This window comes from Daphnia pulicaria, chromosome 4 (genome assembly GCF_021234035.1).
Source record: "Daphnia pulicaria isolate SC F1-1A chromosome 4, SC_F0-13Bv2, whole genome shotgun sequence".
NCBI classification, from domain to species: domain Eukaryota; kingdom Metazoa; phylum Arthropoda; class Branchiopoda; order Diplostraca; family Daphniidae; genus Daphnia; species Daphnia pulicaria.
Window position 1 is genome coordinate 11,482,737 of NC_060916.1, and position 25,784 is coordinate 11,508,520.

At 39.6% G+C, this 25,784-nt stretch overlaps 2 protein-coding genes, 2 long non-coding RNA genes and 2 pseudogenes across 7 annotated transcripts; 3 read left to right on the top strand and 3 right to left on the bottom strand.

The window, feature by feature from the left end:
• The first annotated feature begins 414 nt into the window (after positions 1–414).
• Positions 415–3,239, top strand: LOC124337712 (annotated as a pseudogene).
• Positions 3,240–3,291: 52 nt separating this feature from the next.
• LOC124337713 lies at positions 3,292–5,172 on the top strand. The gene is made up of 3 exons (XM_046791744.1): positions 3,292–3,543; positions 4,638–5,121; positions 5,165–5,172. The coding sequence occupies exons 1-3, from the start codon at positions 3,292–3,294 to the stop codon at positions 5,170–5,172; spliced, it is 744 nt and encodes a 247-aa protein (XP_046647700.1).
• Positions 5,173–8,244: 3,072 nt separating this feature from the next.
• On the bottom strand, positions 8,245–12,871 carry LOC124337373. 2 transcript variants are annotated; one of them, XR_006917279.1, is made up of 13 exons: positions 12,452–12,871; positions 12,336–12,365; positions 11,960–12,230; positions 11,552–11,899; positions 11,232–11,486; positions 10,518–11,073; positions 10,010–10,059; positions 9,868–9,939; positions 9,675–9,771; positions 9,424–9,640; positions 8,988–9,244; positions 8,825–8,912; positions 8,245–8,747 (listed from the first exon to the last, which is right to left on the bottom strand). It is a non-coding gene; the product is annotated as an uncharacterized LOC124337373 (long non-coding RNA). The 2 variants fall into 2 exon arrangements; XR_006917278.1 differs by having other exon boundaries at positions 8,245–8,912.
• Positions 12,872–16,076: 3,205 nt separating this feature from the next.
• On the bottom strand, positions 16,077–17,699 carry LOC124337376. Of its 3 annotated transcripts, XR_006917286.1 has the most exons (6): positions 17,502–17,699; positions 17,317–17,381; positions 16,824–17,007; positions 16,658–16,771; positions 16,442–16,587; positions 16,077–16,367 (listed from the first exon to the last, which is right to left on the bottom strand). It is a non-coding gene; the product is annotated as an uncharacterized LOC124337376 (long non-coding RNA). The 3 variants fall into 3 exon arrangements; XR_006917284.1 differs by having other exon boundaries at positions 17,317–17,699; XR_006917285.1 differs by having other exon boundaries at positions 16,824–17,174; positions 17,317–17,699.
• Positions 17,700–17,848: 149 nt separating this feature from the next.
• LOC124337714 (mucin-5AC-like) lies at positions 17,849–25,509 on the top strand. Its single transcript, XM_046791745.1, has 6 exons — positions 17,849–18,456; positions 22,874–23,414; positions 23,460–23,964; positions 24,007–24,799; positions 25,049–25,265; positions 25,392–25,509. Exons 1-6 carry the CDS (start codon positions 18,400–18,402, stop codon positions 25,442–25,444), a joined length of 2,166 nt encoding a protein of 721 aa, XP_046647701.1. The 5' UTR covers positions 17,849–18,399; the 3' UTR covers positions 25,445–25,509.
• LOC124337035 lies at positions 19,471–22,215 on the bottom strand (annotated as a pseudogene).
• Positions 25,510–25,784: the final 275 nt, after the last annotated feature.

Below are 25,784 nucleotides of genomic sequence, written 5' to 3' on the forward strand. Positions count from 1 at the left end.
AAGTGTATTTTAGGGGGTTATGAGTTTTTAGGACCACGTGGCCGCCCTTACGATTTTCGTAGTTTTCGAGAACAGAATTTTCTTGATTATCCGTACGGACCACACAATAGATTCCCAGCTTTTAAGGAAAGATCGCCGATCCGCCGGGACCCCAGGTATCAGTACGATTTTGGTGATTATCAAGAAGGGTACTTTAGGAAGCGGGAGTTGAGGCGTGAGTATTTTGAGCCTGACTTCTATCAGGAAGAGCAGTTCGTTCCAAGAGAAGAGCAGTACCGTCCAGAAGAAGAACCTCAGTTTTATCAAGAGAGAGAGGAGGGTTTCTATGGGTATAGATCGGAAGATGAAGGAGGCTTGGAGAACGATCAGAGAGAAAATAATTGGCCATGGAGGCCACCTCGTCGTGAAGAAGTAATGGATGAAGCTCTTCACCAACAGCAGCCAATACAACGTGAACCTCCTCCTCCTCAGCCAAGTCCGCGTCATCTGCCGTTGCAGCAGCAGCCACAGCAGTCGCTTCCGTCATCTACCTCCCAGGTTTCGCCGCAGTAGGTCCAGAGGCTCGGGAGAAATTGTTCACTGGAAAGTTTCTCGAGGCCATGTTGAAGGAGGCCACTCAGGACGCGACGTTGGCACAGAAGGATGCGGCAGTGTGATCAGCAGGTCGTGCATTATCGTCTCATAGGCCAGCTGGTCGAAGACGAGTTTTAAGACAGCCAGCCCCATTCCAGCAGCCCTATCAGCGCCAAAGAGAAACCAACAAGCAGCAATCGCGGTAGACGAGGTCGGTTCAGAGGAGCGAGAGGAGCTGGCGATAGCTGGTCACGCATCGGTCAAAGGTATGATTTAGTGTTGAATTCTTTCCCCGGCCAATCTATTGCATCTAGTATCAATGTTAGGCTGCTAATAATATATATATATATATAATAATATAATAATGCTAGGTTGTTAAAATTTGCAAGAAACTGGGAAGTAATTACGTACGATAAGTGGGTTTTGAATTCGGTGGCTGCAGGGGTGACCTTAGATTTTCTTAAGCAGCCGCGGCAGGATTCCATACCTTGTCCGATACCTATGTCCAAAGAAATGGAAGCAGTATGCGATCAGGAAGTGAAAGATTTGGTTTTGAAAGGGGCAATCAGGGGAATAACAGATGATTCGGAGGGTTTTATCTGTTCTCTTTTGGTATCCCTAAAAAGATGGGGGGTTTCAGGCCCATTTTAAACCTCAAGCCTTTAAACAAATTTATCAGATATGAACATTTTAAGATGGAGAATTTACAGTCGGTCCGTTTTCTGCTGAGGGAGGGGGACTGGATGGTAAAATTGGATCTCAAGGATGCCTATCTTACAGTTCCGATCCATCCCTCTCACCAAACATTTGTAAGGCTGGGTTGGAAGGGGCGTATTTACCAGTTCTTATGTCTGGCCTTTGGCCTTGCCCCAGCCCCTAGGATTTTCACTAAGATCCTTAAAGCCGTTATGGCCTTTATGCGTAAGCAAGGAGTTCGATGATGATAATATATTTTGACGATATATTGATCTTGAACGAATCTAGGGAAGGAGCGATCGCAGACTTAGAGATGGTTATGCGACTTCTTCAAGATTTAGGTTTTATTATTAATATCGAAAAATCAATTCTGGATCCCACGCAGAAAATTTAGTTTCTGGGCATATTAATTAATTTGACTCGGTTGTCGTTGGCGCTTCCCTCCGGCAAAACTCAATTTATTATAGACTTGTGTAAAAAGATCTTGGAACAGGAAGTCAGTTCATTGAGAGAAGTTGCGGCAGTTATGGGCAATTTTACCTGGGCTATTTCTACAATACCATTAGCGCAGGCGCACTATCGCATATTTTTACATAACTCAAGCGCAGAAGGTGGGATTTGATTAAACGGTAAAATGTAAACTGACACGGAGGCGAAGGCGGATCTCTTATGGTGGATTGAAATTTGAAAACCTGTATTTAATGGGAGATTGAAAAAATTTTTCCTAAAAATCCGGATTTGGAAATTTATTCAGATGCTTCGCAATCGGGGTGGGGAGCTGTATGTAATGGAGTGACCACAAACGGGTCCTGGACTTTGTCAAAAAGTCATAGGCACATCAACGAACTATAGTTGTTAGGTGCCATGTTCGCTATTCAGGCCTTTGTAGGCCATTCATGTGGTATATCGGTTCGGTTGATTTTGGATAATGCCACGGCGGTGGCGTATATCAATCACGGGGGAGGGACAAGATCGCAGTCTCTCACATCGCTAACAAAAGAGCTTGTGAATTGGTGTGAGGAGCACGAAGTTTCGGTAGAAGCGATACATATCGCGGAAAAGTTAAATACGGACGCAGATGCGGAGTCCAGAGCCGGCCCAGATGAAAGTGATTGGAAGCTGGATCCCTGGGCATTCGACAATATTTTTCGGCTATGGCCAGCCGATATAGACCTTATTTCGCGTCGCCATGGAATGCCCAGCTAGACTTATTCGTGTCTTGGAAGCCTCAACTGGGCGCATATGCGTCGAACACTTTCACGCTCAACTGGGGATTGTGGAAGGCATTTATTTTCCCACCCTTTTCTCTTATCTTTAGATGCCTGCAAAAAATCAGAAAAGAAAGAGCAACAGTTATTTTTGTTTGCCCAGTTTGGACAGGTCAGCCCTCAGCCCTGGTACCCGCTATTGTTAGAGCTGTGCTGCGACGTTCCGCGACTTTTTCTACCCAGACGGACTCTGCTGGCATCTCCGATGGGGGAATCACATCCACTACTTCTAACGGGAGGCTTACAGCTAGCCGCTTGGAGTCTCTCAGGAGTCGTTTCCGCTTGCGAGGTTTTTCGGAAAGAGTGGTCGAGCTTCTCTTGGCAGGATTTAGAAAGAATACCCTCTCATCATTTCTCATCTTCTCATTTTTCATTAAAAACGCTTCGTAAAACTCAGCGTGCGGGCCCGTTGGGCTCTTTTTCAATTACAAAATTTTCTAATTTGCTGTTGTGTCCAGTGGAAACCATTAAAACCTTTATGGAAGCCACTGTGGCTTTTCGCTCAGGCTCAGAAGACGAAAGATTGTGGGTGAGTGTTAGGCCACCACATGGTGCGGTAACTGCAAACACAATAGCGAGATGGATAAAGAATTACCCATCGGGATCACTACGTCATCCCTCTGGTAATTCTCAATGATTGAAAATAAGGAAATGCATGTCTAAAATTCTTGTCATTACAACGCAGGTGCTGCCGTCGATTAAGGCACTTCAGGAAAATATTTGTGAGTCCTGCATCCATCAACGGGAAATAAACATGTATCGCCATTTCTTCGATTATTTGAGAGAAATGCGCGTCAACCACCTGATTCCGCTGGATGTTCTCTATGTTTACTACGCCCATTATGAGGAGCCTGCAGACAAGGACGGATCGGAAACTTGTACCCTTCTAGAGTATCTCAAAGCTGAGGGTTATCGTATGGTCGATAAAGTGGAGGGCCTAGATTATGAACACTGTAAAATGGCACTGACGTCACTGGCCCATTACCACGCCTTGACGATGAGTGCAGTGAGAAAGTGGAAGGCCGACTACTGGCGAACAGTGTTCGGAACGTCACGGAGTTTTCAGTGACTTAGAAAAAATTTGCACGTCATACGTCATTTGAAAACCTAACGTCAAAAGTCAAAAAAAAAAGTCAACGTAACTGCCAAAAAAAATTACGTCACCGTCATGACTTAAGTCACAAAATAAGTCATGTATTTTTACGCTATTTGACAGGTGGTTTTTACAAGTTTAAAGCAATTTTTAGAAATATTAACATTTCCAACATTGAATCGGACAACTTATTTCTTCTTATTGTTAAAATTAATGCTGCTAAGCTAAAAAGACGCTCTACTGGAGCGCTAGTTGGAATGACAGTATTATATTTTACAAACAAAGATTTAATCTGTGGATAATTATCAAGCATTCCTATAGAGGTGTCGCGATCTTTTAAAAATCGGTCTACCTCGTCATCCGGTCTGCCTGAAGGTTGAATTTCATCAAACAGCAAAAACTCTTCGGCTAAGGATGTTTTGCTTTTTTCCAAAACTGGTGAACACGTAGAGTCCTGGATCAGCTGCCTGAGTTTTATTTTGGCTTCTTCTTGGCTCCTTCTGTCTTTTATCCAATGACAACCCTTTTATCCTTTATGATGACAACTGATATGTTTTACGAAAATTACAGACGAAAAAATCTTCCGATCCACGGCATTGTTCGTCAACATTGCCAGATGACGTTTTTATTTTGACTTTTTTTAAGATTCCAAATTTTTTTCACGTCAAACGTCAACGTAAAAGTCACGCATAAATTTTATTTCAGTCGCAGTCGACGTATACGTCAAAATTTGACTTAAGTCATGACTTAAGTCAAAATTTGACTTAAGTCAATTGGTGACGTTCCTAACACTGCTGGCGAATTATTACGTATTCCCCCGACGGTCAAGTTTCTTGTCAACGATACTTCGGAGTACGATATGGAAATCTTAGAAATCCTTACAGCCTTTTCATCCGGGCCGATCGTCCAATTTTTAAAAAATATCGAAAGGGAAAAGCCCTATGCGAGTATAAACAATTTTTCTGTACATCACTGGCATCCCAACTAATTTATTTTATTGTTATCAGCTACTTGAGTGGGTGACTAAATTTACACCTAAAATGTCTAAGGTCAACATAGTGGAAACGTTGGAGAGCAGTGGCCCGTTGGTGTGTATTGTGCACGGAGATTACTGGAGCAACAACATGTTGTTCAAATACGAAGATGGTATCCCAGTCTCATTGCTGATGCTCGATTTTCAACTATCAAGGATCGGCCATCCACTCGGCGACGTCGCGTATTTCCTGTACACGAGCACCTTGCCGGAAACGAGACAGAAGTACCTGCACGATTTGCTTTGTCACTATTTCGACACTTTGACAACCGATTTGCGACTTCTTGGCATCTCCCTCGATAATTACAACATGGACAACATTTGGGCTGATTTCAAGAAGAGTTCCTTGAAGTGGATGTTTAGGGGTATCATGGCCCTTTCCATGTCTCAGAACAAACAAGTTGTTACCAATTTGAAGGAAGCGAATGCAAAGCAACTTAAACAGCCCAAACTAGAAGGTATAACAAATTCGTTTATATTTTACTTCTCTGCTTTTATTAGAGGACTAGGGATAATGGGATATGATTGTTTTGTATAGATCAATCCACCCGGGAAATGATGAAAAAGGTCCCGTTGAGTGACAATTCTTCTTTATCGGAACGAATACTAAATTTCATCGAAGAAGTCTACCGTCTAAATAATTCCCAAACACCAATCTGATCCGTCAGCTCACGGGTCATTTTGGGTCAGGTGACGATGATCATATCACTTTTTCTTTGTTTTCATTTTTGTTGGTCTACACGCAATTGACGCGTGTGTGACGATTTTTGTTTGCAACTGAATGGCCGATTATTTCTACAGGAAAAATTTCAGGCATGGAGAATCTGGCTACCTTTTCCACTGGTTACCGATGGGGGCGACACTTGCTACCCCGACAGTGGCTACCTATATAAAGTGACACCAGCTACCCACAGATGGCGACACTTGCTACCCGTTGCTTAGCTACCCAGTTCGGAATGTTACGGGCAAACGGAAAACAGCATACACAAGGCCACCAGTTTCTGAGAGCCTATACGGAATAACGAGCTTCTCTATGTGACTATTAGATGGCGCCACCGCTCGGGTTGGCCCGCGGTTAAACCCGTCGCCCGGCCCGTACAAAATATGCCTCGGTGGGTCGAGTTGGGTTGGGTTTTTTTTCTTTCAGCCCGGGCTGTGGCCCGGGTTTTCATGGCCCGGGACACAGCCCTAATCTTGGTATCAACTATCAAATCACGAAAATAGTTTTGATTGTTTGAATAATAGTTTTAGCCAAATTTTTTCTATGTTCAGTTGTTCACCAATTATATGTCATATAATATGCGTTATTTAAAAATGGTTCGTAAATTAAGATTGCAATGCAGTTGCACCGTTTCCGTTTGGCATCTCCGCATCTGTGATTCTGTGCAGTTTGCCGTTTGCGAATAGCATGGCCATCTATAGTTCACGGCCCATCATCGTACGCTTCTGTGTGGGACAAATTTTGAGTTCCCTGCCCCTTTCCTGTTGTCATAGTACATAGCCAGAGGGTCGTAAGTATCGGTTTTTGTTCCACATTTCCGCAGATTCTTTCCACCCTTTGGATGCCTGTGTGTCTGACTTGTATGGCGATATAGTCAGAATTATTCGAAAGTAAGCAATTGACGGTCTAGTTGGTATAGCGGCGGATTTCCACAAGAGTAGTGATAGGTTCAAATCTATGCATATCCTAATCAATTTTTCATAATTTTTCCTTGTTTTTCTATATTTTTAAAGGGAATTAGATGGAATGCCTAGATTCTGTAAAAAATGCGAGTTTTTTCACATTTTTTTAAACAAAATCTGAATTTTTTTCTTTGGCAAGAACTTAGAAAAAAAACAAATTCAATTTTGTTTAAAAAAATGTGAAAAAACTCGCATTTTTTACAGAATCTAGGCATTACATCTAATTCCCTTTAAAAATATAGAAAAACAAGGATAAATTATGAAAAATTGATTATAATTTACACAGAATTGAACCTATTGCTTCTCTTGTGGGAGTCTACCGCTATACCCATTAGACCGTCAATTGCTTACTTTCGAATAATTCTGACCATATCGCAATACAAGTCAGACACACAGGCATCCAAAGGGTGGAAAGAATCTGCGGAAATGTGGAACAAAAACCGATACTTACGACCCTCTGGCTATGTACTATGGCAACAGGAAAGGGGCAGGGAACCCAACATTTGTCCCACACAGAAGCGTACGATGATGGGCCGTGAACTATAGATGGCCATGGCGAATAGCGAATCATTCGATAAGACATCTGGTGCGTGAATGGGAAATAAGCAGAGAAAAACAGAAAAACAATATTTCGTTCGTCTGCTGCTTGAGTTTTGATTCATTTTCATATTCTGTATGTTTGGTTCGTCCACTGACAGTCTGACAAGCAATTGAGTTTATCTCAAAATTTTCGACAGTTTTATTAATGTTAATTCCTAATATTGTTTAACTTACATTTATTACTGTAACTGTAAGTTCAGTAGCCGAATCAGCGCCAGACTCTGCTGTCCTCCAAGAAACCACACGGACTCCACAGCCGATTTTGGTGATGGATAATAATTGCACGGACATGTTGAGTGGATCCACTGACTACTGATTGTTTTTTTTTATAATGGTTTATTGCAGTCAGAAAATTGAAATGCATAACCTAACATCTTGTTCGAGTTGTTGTTGTTGTCCAGATTCTTTTTATTATTTTAAATAAAGTTTACTTGTGTATTTATTGTCTAGAACTCCAGATATTGTTTTCTGTCACTACAACATGGTTTGAAAATTATATCTGAACATACTCTCCTTTCAGGTTAATCCCTCTCTGCTGTTATAGTTTTTTGGGAACTGATGAGAGATTGCTGGAATTGAAGACTGAAAATTTGTTTAGACTTTAAGTTATATTACAAGTGCATATCTGGGCTCCCTTATTTTCTGTGGCCCCGTTTCCCTAACTAACCACTAAACAAAGCCGGCCGGTGGTCACTCACCCGCTGTGATAACCAGGAGGATGAGGAGGGCTCTGGTCGAACGGGGACTTGGAAGGCGCGTGATCTGATGAAAACTTTTGGAGGGCCACGAGTTTAAAAAGAATCCTACTATGACTAATCGCTCCCTAGCAAAACTGGCCTCGTACTCTTCTCGTTCTCTTCTTCATTGCCAGGTAATCTCCCTGGTCTCAGTCAAACAAGGCAGCGTTTCTCCCTGTCTTGATTGATTGTACCTACAAGTCAGCTATTCATAGTCAAATTATGTTTACGACCATTGAAACTTCGGTGGAATGTACACGTTAAAAATGTATGAAATATTTTTTATTGAACAATATTTTTATCTGGTTTGATAGTTTTAAAAGTTAAATTATATAATTTGTTCATGATTATCATGTTTATTTGAAATCTTTATCAGTTTAATGCGAATAAATTGATTAATAAAATATTGCATAGTTTTTATTAATATTATATTGATTACCAATTTTTATTTATTTTACTTAATCGTTTTATTTATCGTAACTTAACTGTTCTTCATGTTACAATTTAATGTACAGCGCAGAATTTTCTGTTATGGAACAATTAACTATTTATTTTGCGTGTCAGGATTTAACTTATTAAAATGCGCGCATCTAAACTAACCTTATCAACTAACCTTATTTAACGTTTCCACTTTTCACGCATTTTAGAGCGTTTACACGCAAAATCTAGAAATTTTTGGGGTGCTTCCTAATAAAGTAATATAAAATTAAATACTTCATACAAACTTGTCTCAAATCAGCATTTCACAATCTTTTCCCATTCTAAGTAGACCTAAGACGTAATAAACTCTGTCGAGAAGACACAAAAACAACAAACAGAACGAAACAAACTTTTGCTCAAATTACTTGCACACACTTAATGAGTAACAAAAGTGGAAAAATGACCGGCATCGTAAATCTCCTTCTGTTTAAGTACTCCTTATACCAGGGAACAGGCTTCATCTCTCAATAAATGTTTGCCAAATCCAGCATAACCCCAGGCAAGCATCAGTAGTTCAGCACATTGGACTGCAACACCACCGGCATTTTCAGTCATACCTCAAACATCAACAAACAGTGGGAAACCTATAAAACAAATCAGATGTAATAAAGCAAAAACTACTAAACAGCTGCATTGTAAATGTGCAAAAATGGCAACTTACCATTTTATGCAGTTAGCAAGCAGCAAGGTGGCAAGTAAAACTAAGACAGCAACAGCAAACAGCTTTAACTTAACCTGGTTGACAGATCCTATCAAAGAAAAAATATATGTATATATTGTTAGTACATATTTTTCAAAGAAAAGTAGCAGGAAAAATTCAATACTTTTGCCAACATTTTGTAAAACATCTGTAGAAATATAATTTTACTGAATCAAGAGCAGTTAAGTGATTTAATAACCCAAACATTTAATGGAATATGTTTAAGAAATAGACTAATTTAACAAACATTAATTACCTTAGTAAAACTAATGATACCTTACTGAAGATTTCTTACCAGATATCTTACCAAGAAACAATCAACGCACCACAAACATCTAAAACTCCAAACCTGGAAGTGATAATCGGCGTCAGTCCTTGAACCTTGAAAACAAAAAAACAAACAAACAATAATTAAACAACAATTAATGAACGTCAATATGAGCGTAGCTTAACGCAAGTCTCAACAAATTCCTATTAGTAGAATAGTATGGAATTTCGCTATGACAAGCCTTTTCTCTTTCGGTGAAAAGCAAATAGTTGCAATGTAAACTCTGTCCTACCTTGAAGCCTGATGGGAAATACTGCCGGGCGTCTTCTGAAGCTCAATCCGCAGAGAAACTAAAAGTTGACATCAGGTGTGAAAAACGGGAAGGACGCCCTCGTGAAGACATTCACACTCACAAGCTGCCACTTTTGATTGCTGGTCGCTCTGTCGGAAAATGCTGTGGCCGGCAAATGTTGTTGCTCAACTCCAAGCAACATTCATTCTCAACTGTCCTAATTTTCAAATTATTAGAATAAAACAAACAACATTGAACCTTGTACAGCCCATTCGATACGGTTTCAAATTTAATGATGGCTCTTCAGACGGTCGTCTAGGTTTCTTTGATGGCCTAACTAGAATTTCCCTATTGTTTTATTAAAATGTTTAAAAACAAACAAACAAAATGTCAACACATTAAGTTCATGAAGAAGGTTAGTTAAGGACGACTTGTCGGGTGTACCTGAGGTGTCATGCTGATGAGATCTAATTGAATATATCATTGCTGCCAGCCTGAACTATATCAATAAACATGCTGACACATGGATATAGATAAATATAATAATTAAACACTATATAACATCAATCATTTGAGTTCTAAATACCCGCTAATCCAGTGTAGGAACACATTTTTAACTGGTTGCATTTCATGTATCTAATAAAATAATTTAAACAATTTTCATTTACTTTTTTTCTCTCTATAAATAACTCGATACGAAACTTTGTGAATAGCAAAATAATAGAAACGTTTCCTGAACTGTTCATTCAAATGTTAACATAACCGCTTCTACTGCAGATTCGCAAATTAATTCGGCACTTGCACTAAACTAAGAGTCGTCTTTGATCTAATAAAAGTTGAGGTTGAATAGTTTGAATGTTATTGTTGTTGCAGATTAGACATTATGCGAATTTCCTACAGCTGGCAGAATCCATTTGTCTGTCACAGTGTCACTCGGAAAAATAGAAATCAATATTCAATAATAATACGAGATCTGGACAATGCTTACGAGCTAAGATTAATTGACAAGAGTTTCCTCAAAACGATCAATTTTATGGAAAATACTTGACTGTTATCGACGTTAGCAAAGACTAGAAAAATTTTTCAGTTCTTACCGAAATGCCGCGTTACGATTCCACGACAGGACTGACGAACGTATGCAACTGCACAAAGTATTAATTTGAGGGAGATCACGTTGAGAGTGGACGGACGCAGTCGATTTGCCGGATGTGGTCTGATGTGGTCGTCCGTTCATGAGGGAAGCCTTGTAATTAATCTTCACGGCATCCACCCGATGTAAAATTGTAGGTCATCTTACGACTGACGGCAAAAGATGGCCAATAAATACGGTTGGTGCATCGTCCGATTCGACTGCAACTGATCCAGCGGATGCGGGACTTCCAACAGACCGGATAAGAACCTGTTGCCCATTGACTGAGCTAAGTTGAAGTTGTCCACTGCAGTGTTGTTCCAGTATAACAATTGGACTTGTTTTCTGTCCATCGAGTGTTCCACTGTTTTACAAAAATAGTTTTGATTCTCGTTCCGTTGTTGGCAGCAGCAGGTTGTGCTTGGGCCTGTGCTTGAGTTGGGGCTGGTCGGGCTTCACCAGGAGCTGGGCAGGTGGGGCGGACGCGAAATCTTCATCTCAGAGTTCCAGAAGACATTGACCTGTGTAAGGCAATAAATTTAAATTTTGAGGTCTGGCATACGAGAGATTTTAAGTTTAATAATTTCTGGTGTAGCGGAAGTGACGTCGAGCAATTAGTCGGTCGAACTAGGAGCAATTAGAATAGTACACTTAGGGAGAGTCCCGAAGCTGAACACACCATCAAGTTAACAACCTAAAACATGCTTTTCCATCTTCGGTGATAAGAATACGCCAGCCCATAAAAATTCCAGTTGTCCTAACTGCTGCGAAATCACCAACTATGTCAACTTGTTTCCGCCGGAAAATGCTAGACGATTAACACGTGTTGGTGTTCTTCAGTCGATGGGTTAGGGTAGCACGTAGTACACGCTTTGAATTCCTTCATGTTGATTGATTTCGGTTTATCACAAGATTCAAAAGTCTCTCGTGTGCCCTTAAGTCGAGAAATATGGTTCTTGAATCTTGAACGACAATATCAATATCCGGCTAAATGCTTACCTCTACTTTTTGATACGGTTGAACTCGATTGACCCTAAAGACAAATTTTGGGTCTGGTTTGGGGAATGGCCTCCAATGCCGAACTTGAAAATGATGGCGGTTGAGGAAGGAGATTTTGATTTGGAAAAGGATTGCTTTCCTTCATGATGACTCCACCGGAACCATAAGTCGTCAGCAAGGGCAAGACATAATAATGCCTTCTTGGGGAGCGTAGAAAATAAGTTCCGTTGGCTTTTGGTGTAGATGGTTATTCAAGCTCTACTTTAAGTTAGGTTTCTTCTTCTTTCTCAACGTTTTTTACCGTCTGTAGACATCTCTAGCAAAATTCCAGATAGGATTTGCTGTTGCCTAAATTATAAGGAAATATTAGCAGCTTTTATGACAAAACTAGGTGTTTAATTTACGCACTTCAGTTCTTTTGTCAACTTTGTTGTGGGAGCGTCCTGCCTCAATATCTTGGCTCAGTTTGTATTTTGCTTTTGACAAAAGGGACTTTTCAAATTTCGTCGTGGCCAAAGCTGCAATCAACTGTTGGAATTGATGGAGCTGCTCGAGAAGTACCACGTCTTACGATACTCCACGACATTAGTTGCTTCACACCAATCACCATATTCAATTTCTTTCTGGGAACTGAACCAATATTTGGGTCCATGTCGGTCGTAACTCTATTATGCGAAGGCTGAAAAGAAAAATAAGAAATTCAGTTAAAATATCCAGAAAATGTAATTATTTGAAAAAAGCCCGCGTAAGACGACATCTATGAGTCGAATTGAAAACAACTTACTTTGAACGTGAGTTTGTTTTGATCCTTGCACTGGAACAAGGGGTTGCACATTTTGAAACAATAAGGGGAGAAGTGAATTTAAAAAAAAAACTAGCAATAGCTAATCAAATTATTACCGGTCGAAGGGCACCGTCGTCCAAAAGAGCGAAACCCTTGGGAATTCGACAAGGAAGAGTTGGATCCTAATCATGACGCGTAATTCGAGATCGCGACTCCAATCAGAGGGAACTTGAAAGCCACGCCCATTTGCACAACGATCTTCAAGCCGACCTCGTCCAATTCAATCAACAAATCTTGAACCTGCCGAAAGACATCCGACATCGTGTCCTGTTCATTCGCTGAGCTGCTGAGGTCATGAGATTGCATTCCACACACCTCCTCCAATGGTTGTCGAACCGGGGAAAAACAACGTCGAGGTAATCGTGTAAGCCATGGGTGAAGCGAAGAAACAAAATAGAGCTTTTAGTTCTGATAAGACTGGGTTCTTTTAAACGTGAGGCAAACTGTTGTTCGTCTGGTGATGACTCGGGTCGACTCGAGGCAATGATTCCATGTCGATTCGGCAAATTGCCGTTTCGGCGAATCACTGATTGTCGATTCGGCAACATTGCCGAAATGGTACCCAAATTATGTCATTTCGGCAAATTTATATGTCGATTCGGCAACTATGTAATTTTTAGCGGTATTTCAGTCAGTTGTTTCTCTGCTTTCACTTAAGAAGGTTATTCTTGCTGTTATCCCTTTCTGCTTGCAATGGCGGGAAATATCTGTGTTACTTGTGCAATGGAGATTACTTCGAAGCGTATTGTGCAATTTGTGAACTGTGTGTCATGTTCTCTTCCCATTCATATTGGATGTATTATAATTAATGTATTATGTGTTTCAAAAAATGTTCCATTACCTACAAGAGCAAATTCTTCACTTATTTGAAACCGATTTAAAAGACAAAAAAAAACTGAGAAAACGCTTCTGAAGCGTTTTCTCAGTTACGTTGATAATAATTGGATAGTAGGCTCTGTCTGGCCACCAATTAAGTGGTCAGTTTTTAATCAGCCTATAAGAACGAATCCAGCACAGCCTATATAAACAAAAACAAAATAATAACAAAATTATTCGGCAAGTTTTGCCGAATCGACAATACCATTTCGGCATTATGTCGATTCGGCAAATCCAATTCGGCAAATCCATTTTTTTGCCGAATCGACCAGCACCCGAGGCGCCAATAGAAAGCAACTAGAGAAAAACCAAAAGGTGAAATTAGGAATACGAAAACTGTAACAACTGTAAAAACTGTAACAACAAAGGGTGGCAAACAAAAGAAACCTATTCTCAGTTTAAGTGCAACATCTCCATAAGATTAACACACAGAAGGCCACAGACAACCTACAAATAAAAAGCAATACTTAAATGGAAAGATATCAGCAGCTTCTTACTGACAGTAAACTAATTTTCTTTCAGCAGCGATATTCGGTTGGCAGATGTGGAACTGTGACCAATATTGATCCCCATGTAGAAGAGAGATCGGATTTGTTGCGGATTTGTTTGAAATCCACACAGCCTCCCTTCTTGTGTCAATGTGATCTGAAGAAATCTGTTTATAATTTTCAAAAATTTCCAACCACGCCTCGAGGAACGGTCTTCACCCGTGGGAGTGGATAGATTAGACAAACGAGAAACTAAAGAGAAAAAAACAAAGAAATCTCTGTTCTGTGTGAATGGGATTTTTTACTAAGTCACTATAATCAAATAATTAAATGTTTGGAGTCTGATACCATTACCACTATGCTGAGTCCTGAGTTGACAGCCTCACCGGTCACCGACCTTTCTGAGTTTTGGCGCTGCAGACGAACTTCAGAGTTCAGTCTCCTCCGTGACATTTTTACGTGATCGATTATTACACACACATTTACATAATCGATTACACGCACAAAATTCACAAATAATTTAGGCGCAAATTATAAAATGTCGAAAACACAACTTCAGTTTACATTAAAGGCGTGTGTTGTATTCTTTCTCTATATAATTTCCTTTACATCTCTAAATTGTTGTTTCTTCCAGGCTATCTTTTAAAGCTTTCTTCTTCTAGCTGGTCATTATTACATAACATAAAATTTTTTGACACCAATCAAGTTCAACGACAGTCGTGAGGCATAAAAAGAATAACTGGCGCGTGTGCTTGGCTTGGAATTTTGTCATATATACATTTTATTGCATATGGTATAGAATTATAGTTATCTCGTGTATCCGTATATTGATTGTAGCATGTAGCCTTCTAGAATCCACATTCAATACAAGTTCTGGCTAGGTTCTATACATTTGTCTATTCGAAACCATTCTACCGTTAGTTAGTGCGGCTTGTATTCAAAACTTGCTTGCGCCATTACAATCTACACAGTCGATCTATGCAGCAGCTGGATCCGCTTCGTTCGAGAGCTGTGTTTAGAAATGCTTTCGCAGCTGGGCTGTTTTAAACCACGTAGTATGCATAAGTATATCATATATGCTGTACAGGGAGTGATAAACCCAGAGAAACCTAAACAATGACAATACCACTATAATACTATTGGCGATCCACTCCACATCATCCGACTTTTTTCGACGCTGAAAAATGAAATTTTTCTCAGTTTTTCTCTTTTGTGTTTGCTTCACTCTTGTCGCCATAAGTTTTGAAATCAGCTTTATTTTAAAATTCAGTGGCTCACGAGTGTACTAGTGTCTTGTATAATTTTAATACATTTTTCAATGAAACCGCTGCAATTGGATAGAGAATTTAGCTAACAAGTTTGAGAGAGATTATTTTAATGTGTCATTTGAAATTTTCAATGCGCATATCTGTCTTGCTCTTTGTGTATATAACAGGAGGCCCAGACTACAACGAAACCAACGGCGACAACGAGCAAGATGACAACTTCAACAAAAAAACCGACTACAAGTACCACGCAAAGGCCAACAACTTCCACAACGAGAAAGACAACAACAAAGCAGACTACTTCAACAACAAAACAGACCAGCACTTCAACAACAAAAACCGCTTCGACTGCTAAACCAACTTCAACAACCAAGCCAGCTAGCATAGTTACATCGTCAATTAAGCCAACAACTTCAACAAAACCAACAAGAACCACTTTAACAACCAAGAAAGCCAGTACAATAACTTCATCGTCGATTAAGTCAACGACTTTGACAACACCAAAAATAACAGCGTCAACAGCCAAGCAAGCTAGCAGCCTAGCACAGTAACTACATCGAATAAGCCAACAACACCAATAGTAACAACAGCCACTTCAACAATAACGAGGCGAACAACTGCGGCAGTCATAACAACGACTGTGAAGCCGACAACGTCTAGTCATTGGACAACATCTAGTTCCACTGTAGTGACAACTCCAACTTCATTAACTGAGAATCCCTACTGTAATATTTCAACATACTCTGTGCCCTGCGAAAACACACTTTGCACATTTACGGTATTAGTTTATAATTCAAACCATATAACTAAATTGACAGCCCAAAACGCACATTCAATATCTAATTTTGGTTTAAATTTTCTCTCTCATTTCAGAATGCTACTTGGGGAACAGCGTGTCAACCTCCGCATCCGAATCAATCCTTCGTCAGCCTTAGCGATATCTCGCTAATCTTGAACACGCACAACAGTTACAGAAGTAAAGGGGCAAAGGGCCTCGAGACTCGTGGAAACCCAGGACCTCAACCCGCAAGCCAAAATCAAAAATCGATTACGTTAATAAATAAATATTTTAGGGTGATAAATAAAGTTATCTTTGAAACGTTGCCATTAATTTGTGTAGCATAACAACAGTATACAGTAAGACTATAATTAGTATTTAAATTGTTAAAAAGTTTGAATTAAAAATACTTATAGTTTTCTTTTCCTTTATAGTTCTGGGATGATGAGCTAGCCGCGATGTCAACAGCGCACGCTCTGCAATGCGTTTACGAACAAGACATTTGCAGAGATGTCGGTAAGATCAAAGTATAGCTAATGCTGAACTCTCCAATTGGTTCGGTAGCCTGAAATAAATTATAAGCCTTGTAAAATAAATAAATAAAAGCAGACCGCGCAACGCAATATAACCCGACTGAACCTTATATAATTGTCCATAAATAAAGGTCGCTTTCGAGTGGGTCAAAATATTTACATCGTTGAATCCTCCGTCGACAATCTTGGTGCATCCAACTGGACCGAAGCGATGGCATATTGGTACGATGAAGTTCAATCCATGACGAGTGGCTATGTTTCAAGTTTTCCGTAAGTTTTACGTGTCAGGCAAAATGTCTAGATAAATCAATCACACACTTACTTTGCTTTAATTGTCTGCATGATTTGATTACAGATTAAACCCAACAAACAGCATTGGTCATTACACGCAATTAGTGTGGGCAGAGACTTATAGTTTGGGCTGAGGTGTAGCTTACTATCAATCCAATTTCATAATTAGAGATTTTCTACTTATTAACAAATTTTACCTTGAAAACGATTACTCTACTGCTGGTTCTTTTCATGTATAGACTGCGGGTTATTCCTACAACCGATTATACGTGTGTAACTATGGACCGGCTGGTAACTGGATCGGCTCTTCGGTTTATTCACTAGAGACAACAGGATCTGGCTGCCCTTCCGGAACTATAGGAAACAGCGATGGGTTGTGCGCTTAAACCACCAACAGAAAAAAAGGTAAACTTTAATTCCTTAAAATTACATAGTTATCTAGGGAATATAAAGATAAGGATCTATCTTATAAAGGTATAGGTTTAGGTTTCCGATATCAGACGGATTCCAACTCTTACTTCATTTGATGCAATGCATGGCGCTCTCTTCTAAGAATAAAAAGAAATTTGAAATCGAATAAACCGTCGAAAGCGAAAATAGTGAATGGTTTTTTTAACTTAAATCCTTCAAGCGTTTTACTCTAGTTGAGAAATTTGATTTAAGTCACTCTCACGAGAACGCTGTGCCTACCTTAGTTTTGGCCCGTTGCCAGAAGTGTTCAGTGGCTGTTTTCGACTCGCCGTGTTAACTAAACACTACAGTACACAGAAAAGATGACGGCGATTTCCAACGCGCGCAAAACCGGTTTATTTCGGCCCATCAGGGATCACTAATTTGGGCTTCTAAATTTTAACAGACTTTCAAAACCTCTTTACCCGAGAACTCAGTCCTAATATGCACAAGAAGCAGCCGTTGTTCCGCCCACTAGTGAGAGAAATACGAGTGATGGGTGAAGAAATTAAAAAGATTAAAGGCGCTCCAAACATTTTTGGGGGGCGGATAGATGACTAAAATAAGGGATAGGGATAGCATTATGTTTCCACGACAGAAGAAAAGGAATGAGAAAGAAAATGCACATTAAAAAAAAATATCCTGCTTTAAATTCGTCACAAAGAATTTAAACAATATTTTTTTGTTTTTAAAAATGATATCAAATAAGGAAATATATAATTAACTAACCCTTTTTTTGGTTTTTAATTTTTATTATCTATCCATATTTTATCGACGCAGTTTCTTAAATTCGCTTAAATTTATTTAGTTGAATTTCGAAAAAGCTAAAACAACTCGAAAACAACATAAATTTTTTAGTGCCAAGGTTTTCTCAAGCCGACTGTTTTTCTCGGTTTTTCTAAGTTTTTGTAAAACACCGCACATATGCTCGTGTTCAGGTGCAAACCGTCGAAGTTTTCCATGAACGCATGTGCGGCACTTATGGCAGTTTTCACATATGGACCGGATTCACGCAGCGCTCTCCTCGACTTAAACTAATGCCCACTGCGGCAGACTTTCTGAATTATTAACCATTTCTTAATTCATCAGAATTATTGTACCGTAACTTGGTGCAGTGTGCAGATCTTATATATAAAAAACGAAAAAAACTTAGCTACTGACGTCAATGCAATGCATGCGGCTGCCTCCGCCTCTTTCGAATGAGATAGAAATTCTAACTGCGTACCAAAATGTATACGTGGACATATTAAGCGTATAAATAAGAACCTTACTTCAGTTGAAGTTTCAGAAAGCGCTATAAGTTTCAAACGTGGACGTTTAAAGATGAAACTCTTGCCAGTTTTTGCTTCAATCCTTTTCTTCTATGCGATCGTCGTAGCGGTAAGTAGCCTTATACATTTTATGACTGCGTCCTTTAAAGTTAAGCTGTTGAGAATAGCGCTATACACTTACAATAGAATAGAATGAATTTGCTTTCATGTAAATGCGAATAATGTTATTTAATGGAATTAATGATGTAGCCCCGAGCGGCCGAGCCACACTGCAATCTTTCCTCAATAGATTTTTTACCTATGATACGATAAGTTCCAGAATTCACTCATCCTCTCCCAATCTTTGGGATATTTTGCTTCTTGGAACTCACCAATCAGTTTCAATAAACTTAAAGAAACCGTTTTTGAATTTTCCTTAATTTTTATTTATAACTATTCCATTTACGAGTAGTTTGGGAACAAATAGACATTGATTATTTATGTGCTTCAAAGTTTGTTCAAGTTTCATTTTAAGTTACCTTCGGTCACTCTTTCTAAAAGAATGACTGACAAATTGAGTTATAAAATTTACTTGCACGAGTCGGAGTCTATGGCAATACTTTAGTGCCATTTTTCGAACATCATAAATTAAACAATTTTTCAAACATATTTTGTAAAGTAAAAACTAAAAGTAAAAACTTTTGTTAAATGTTTGTTAAATTTGTAAATGTAATTTTAAAAGAAAAAACTAAATGTAAAATCAAAAGTCTATTTTTAAAAGTTAATTTAAAAAGCAAAAGCTAAATGTTAAAGTAAAAATGAAATGTAAAAACCATTGGCTATTGTTAAAAGATAAATGTTAAACTAAAAACTAAACTTAAAAACTAGTCCGCGAGCTATCCCGCCCCTCCTGTGCTGCCATCTAGCGACCGCTACTGCAAATGCCCATACAGACTAGAGATCGGCGTCTCTTGCTCCCCTCACTATAGACCGTTGCGCCCACTACATAAAGAGTGTGCGGATTCAAATTAAGATCTGATGCGTTATTTCAACTTTTTCCCCCATGTCATTTCAGATATTCATAGTCGAGAAATACATAACTGTATTTTTTTTCAACAAGAAAAAAAGAAAGCAAATCAGAGCATTCCTTTGTATTCGGTTGTGTTTCATTAATAGATTTATACATTGTTTTATAGTTTTATACCACTTTAACTGAAATCCATGTTCAATTCGCTGGATACTCCTGCAGCATTTCCGTGATGTCTGGAGCTATCTTTCTGGATAGAGTCGAAAAGAATCTGAAAAATAATTGGTGTTAGCACATTCATTTCTAAGACGAAAAAATTGAAACAGTAGTTATTTTATTACCTGAAGATGAACGAATATGCAGAACGAACTCGTTAAGTTGTGGGTTGTTATCCGAATCAGGAATGACCAGCAATGCAGTCACAGCTCGAATGGATGAACGCTGTTCAAATCATTTTGTTGGAGACGCTAGTTTTTGATAATATAAAAATGATTCTAGGAAGCTGAACCCACATTCAGTTCATTTTGCATTTCATATTCTTGTTTAACAGCGTTCGCCTTGACTCTGGCGGTGCAAGTATTTCGTAGATGTTCGACAAATCGATCAAGTCGCTGAAGAACAGCCGTAGGACATAGATTGGCTAGACGGGCGACCGTAAATACGTCAACATTTTAATATTGTTATGAGCTGCAAATAAATTTCAAAAGAATGTGAACATTGAGTTACGTTTTGAGTGCTTTTTGAAAGAAAACACAGCAAACCTTTCAATCCTAGTTCAACGTGATTCAAAAATTCGAAAACATCCAATCGATCAAGACACGAATCCAGAAGGTTGTACATGCATTCGAAAGCGGCCTTACCACGGTCTAGACCATCGTCAACCGTGTGCTTGAAGGGACCCATTTCAACTTCGCGGACTAACTCTTTCTGTGAATTAATTTTTTTTGATTAATTAAGGATAATTCGATCGTCAAAAAAGACTCCAATCATTGAATACTTACTCTAACTTTAGTTTCATTATAAAGCTGAGGCAAAACGGAATCGATTAAGTCTCTGACCAACGAAGGCTTGTTGTGTGCTGCCGAATTGAACGCAATGAATACCACTCGTCGCACATTCAAGTCGTCATCCTATTGCAGATTCAATTTGACGTTCCGTTTATGTTAATCACGATGAAACCTTATTATTTACCTGTAAGGTTTGAAGAAAATCGCCGATGCATTGCTTCAGCAGAGGATCAATGGTTTGAACTTGATCGGAAATGCTGAATTTGGCTGCTGTGACGATCGTACTTCTCATCAACGCAGAAGGGCAGTTCAGAGCAGCTCGAAGACGTGGAAGCAATCCCTCAGGATCTGTCAGCGTAAGCTTTCCCAAACACTCGGCTACAACATTGCATGTTCCTTCTTCATTACAATCGCAGTGACGGAAGAGAAGATCCCAAATTCGTGGGACAAATGGACGTAATTGTGCAATGGCCTCGATTCCAAGTGATAGCGAAGTAATCACTTCCTATAACGAGTGGAGCAGCAAATACTGGCGCCGCGATTGATTTTCAATCTGAGTAAGAATAAAGGGCAAGAAACCTGGAAGATTTCAAACTGTTACAGATCCGAGGGCGTGCGAAGTTGCAGATTTCACCTGTAGAAAACGGATATAGATTGATTCAGATAGTTGAGAAAGTAATAGACGTACTTCCTTATTTGGTGGGTCGAAAGAATCGCTGATTGCTTGTCCTAACCCTGGAACCTGGTTAAGATCAATTCGTTTGCCGATCTCTCCAATACAAAGGAGCGCAAAAATGTGTTGCCAATCAGAATGAGGTCTCTGAGCCTTCTGGAGGAAATTCTGCACCAATGTAAAAGCTTCAGAAACTGGTTGAGTTACAACCAATGAAGCAACAGTCTGAGCGACAGAATGATGAGCAGTATTATGAAGACCAGGTTTCGACGCCAAATTCATCATAAACATCAACAGATCGCGGCAGCCAAGACAAGATCCTGGGTGGTAAATATTTGTTGCCATCAAAGGATTTCAGTTTAAACTAATGAAAAAGCATCACTAACCAGGTGCATTAAACTCGACCAATGCCTGTAGAAAATCGAGAAGGGAGCCCAAAGCCACACCTTGAAACAGAGGTGAACGCAAGAGATTGAAAATTTCAGACAAAATGCCTCAAAATGTCTGTAAATGGCTCCGTGGATGATGAATGAGTAATAGCTGTAGGAATTCTCTCATCTGTAGCAAAAAACTTTGAAAAGCATTAGCCTGAAGGATTCTCCAGTTTATGGAGACGGAACTAAATGATATGTTTACCAAGATATTGTTTCACTTTCTTTACGTCCACATCTAATTTCTTTCTCCTTTGTACTTCAGAAACAGACCGCTCATTTAGAATTATGCTAGTGGGAAAATGAGTTTAGGATGTGAATTTATTCAATATATTATTATGATGTAAATTACCAATTGGACACATGGTTTTCCAATAGGGACAATTCTACTGAACATCCACATGTTAGACAGTCCTCAAAAATGATGTCTCGAGACATAATGAGATAGAGATATTATGACAATGAAATGACAAACTCTATGGAATAAATAGAGCAAACTTTTGGTTGAAGAAGCCGTGAAATGTCAAGCAATTGAGTATGAAGTATTTGGACTTTTTGACATCCGTGACTACGCCATCACAGACTGCGAGTTTGGCTAAACAGCACTATTCCGCACACTCTTTATGTAGAGGGCGCAACGGTCTATAGGGAGGGGAGCAAGAGACGCCGATCTCTAGGTCTGTATGGGCGTTTGCAGTAGCGGTCGCTAGATGGCAGCACAGGAGGGGCGGGATAGCTCGCGGACTCGATAGTTTTTAAGTTTAGTTTTTAGTTTAACATTTATCTTTTAACAATAGCCAATGGTTTTTACATTTCATTTTTACTTTAACATTTAGCTTTTGCTTTTTAAATTAACTTTTAAAAATAGACTTTTGATTTTACATTTAGTTTTTTCTTTTAAAATTACATTTACAAATTTAACAAACATTTAACAAAAGTTTTTACTTTTAGTTTTTACTTTACAAAATATGTTTGAAAAATTGTTTAATTTATGATGTTCGAAAAATGGCACTAAAGTATTGCCATAGGAGTCACATCAAAGAGTAAAAAAAAAAAAAAATCTTGTACAACCAATTCTCTTTTTTTCCAAGACCAATATCACAAAAATGTCACATAACGTCAGAGCAGTGGGCCAGTGGCCAGTGTCACTAAATCTCGTCGACCTCTTAATTGCAACATTTTATGAATTGAAAGATAAGCCTGAAAACCCCTATATTTAAAGAGATTTGAACGGATTTAAGATAAATAAGAAATTTTGTCTGGCTTACGTGTTACTTAATAAATAAGAAATGCCTGTGAGGGATAAGCTTTATTGATCATGACATTTATCTGTCATGTCAAGTATAGCAGTAAAAAAATAATTTAAAAAAAACGAATGTAATGACCAAAATATTTTTTGCATTTAAAAGGAGGCACGGACTACATCGAAGACGACTAGTACTGTGTCGAAAACAACAATCACTGCAATACCAAATACCAAATACACATGTTTTCTTTGGTGGTGTTGGGGCGCTCGTCCAACTACACAGCCCCCAAAGACGACGACTAAAACTACGACTACTACAAAACCAACCACAACAACCACAAAACCAACCACAACCACCAAAAAACCAACCACAACCACTAAAAAGCCAACCACAACCACTAAAAAGCCAACCACAACCACCAAAAAACCAACCACAACCACTAAAAAGCCAACCACAACCACTAAAAAGCCAACAACAACCACCAAAAAACCAACCACAACCACTAAAAAGCCAACCACAACCACTAAAAAGCCAACCACAACCACCAAAAAACCAACCACAACCACTAAAAAGCTAACCACAACCACTAAAAAGCCAACCACAACCACCAAAAAACCAACCACAACCACTAAAAAGCCAACCACAACAACTAAAAAGCCAACCACAACCACTAAAAAGCCAACCACAACCACTAAAAAGCCAACCACAACCACCAAAAAACCAACCACCACCACCAAAAAGCCAACCACAACCACTAAAAAGCCAACAACAACCACAAAAAAACCGACCACAACCACTAAAAAACCAACAACAACCACCAAAAAACCAACAACTTCTACACAGACACAGACTTCAACAACCCAACAAACGACTTCAACGTCACAGCCAACAACTTCGACGTCACAGACGGGAACTTCTACAACAAATGCAGAAACTTCAACGACCCAACCAACAACTTCAACGACACAGACGGCAACTTCTACAGCCGAAGCAGGAACTTCAACAACCGCACAAACAACTTCAACGTCGCAGACGGGAACTTCAACAACCCAACGAACCACTTCAACAACACAGTCAACAACTTCGACGACACAGACGGGAACTTCTACAACAAATGCAGAAACTTCAACGACGCAACCAACAACTTCAACGACACAGACGGCATCTTCAACAACCCAACCAACAACTTCAACGACACAGACGGCAACTTCTACAACCGAAGCGGGAACTTCAACGTCACAGCCAACAACTTCGACGTCACAGACGGGAACTTCTACAACAAATGCAGAAACTTCAACGACACAGACGGCATCTTCAACAACCCAACCAACGACTTCAACACAGACGGGAACTTCAACAACCGCACAAACAACTTCAACGTCACAGCCAACAACTTCAACGACACAGACGGCAACTTCTACAACAAATGCAGAAACTTCAACGACCCAACCAACAACTTCAACGACACAGACGGCAACTTCTACAACCGAAGCGGGAACTCCAACGTCCCAGCAAACAACTTCGACGTCACAGACGGGAACTTCTACAACAAATGCAGAAACTTCAACGACACAGACGGCATCTTCAACAACCCAACCAACGACTTCAACACAGACGGGAACTTCAACAACCCAACCAACCACTTCAACCTCACAGCCAACAACTTCAACGACACAGACGGCAACTTCTACACACAATGCAGAAACTTCAACGACCCAACCAACAACCTCAACCACACAATTAGAAACTTCAACAACACTCCCGACAACTACTACAACGGACCAATCAACTTCAACGACACAATCATCTACAAAACAAGTAGAAACTTCAACGACTCTCCCGACAACTTCAACGACACTCCCGACAACTTCAACGACACTCCAGACAACTTCAACGACACTCCAGACAACTTCAACAACTGATCAATCAACTTCAACGACTCTCCCGACAACTTCAACGACACTGCCGCCAACTTCAACGACACTCCAGACAACTTCAACAACTGACCAATCAACTTCAACGACACAATCATCTACAACACAAGTAGAAACTTCAACGACTCTCCCGACAACTTCGACGACACTCCCGGCAACTTCAACGACACTCCAGACAACTACAACAACTGACCAATCAACTTCAACGACACTCCCGACAACTTCAACGACACTCCCGACAACTTCAACGACTCTCCCGACAACTTCAACGACACTTTCGACAACTTCAACGACACTCCAGACAACAACAACTGACCAATCAACTTCGACGACTCTCCCGACAACTTCGACGACTCTCCCGACAACTTCAACGACACTCCCGACAACTTCAACGACACTCCAGACAACTACAACAACTGACCAATCAACTTCAACGACTCTCCCGACAACTTCAACGACACTCCCGACAACTACAACAACTGACCAATCAACTTCAACGACTCTCCCGACAACTTCAACGACACTCCCGACAACTACAACAACTGACCAAGCCACTTCAACGACTCTCCCGACAACTTCAACGACACTCCCGACAACTACAACAACTGACCAATCAACTTCAACGACTCTCTCGACAACTACAACAACTGACCAATCAATTTCAACGACTCTCCCGACAACTACAACAACTGACAAAGCCACTTCAACGACACTCCAGACAACTTCAACGACACTGCCGACAACTACAACAACTGACCAATCAACTTCAACGACACAATCCTCTTCAACAACTTCCTAAGTTTAAACTTCCACAACTGAAGTTGTCGTCAACGACAGAGCTGAGCACCTCAACAACATCCCAAAGTCAAAGATAACTACGCTCATATAACTGAACAGCATGCTAAAATTAAATATTTGGTAACAATCAGCAAACTTACACATTTATAAAAGTTGGTTAGGGTAATGGTTTTTTAGCTAAAAATGTATCGTTGCTCTGGATGCATTGATTAGATTTTAAAGATTGGTTATTGGTCAAATTTTTAATTTTTAAATATCATAAATAATTGAATGCTATCGATATTTATCAGTTTATAAACCTAAATGTGAACAATACACTTATAATCGGCAGTAGTTTTCTA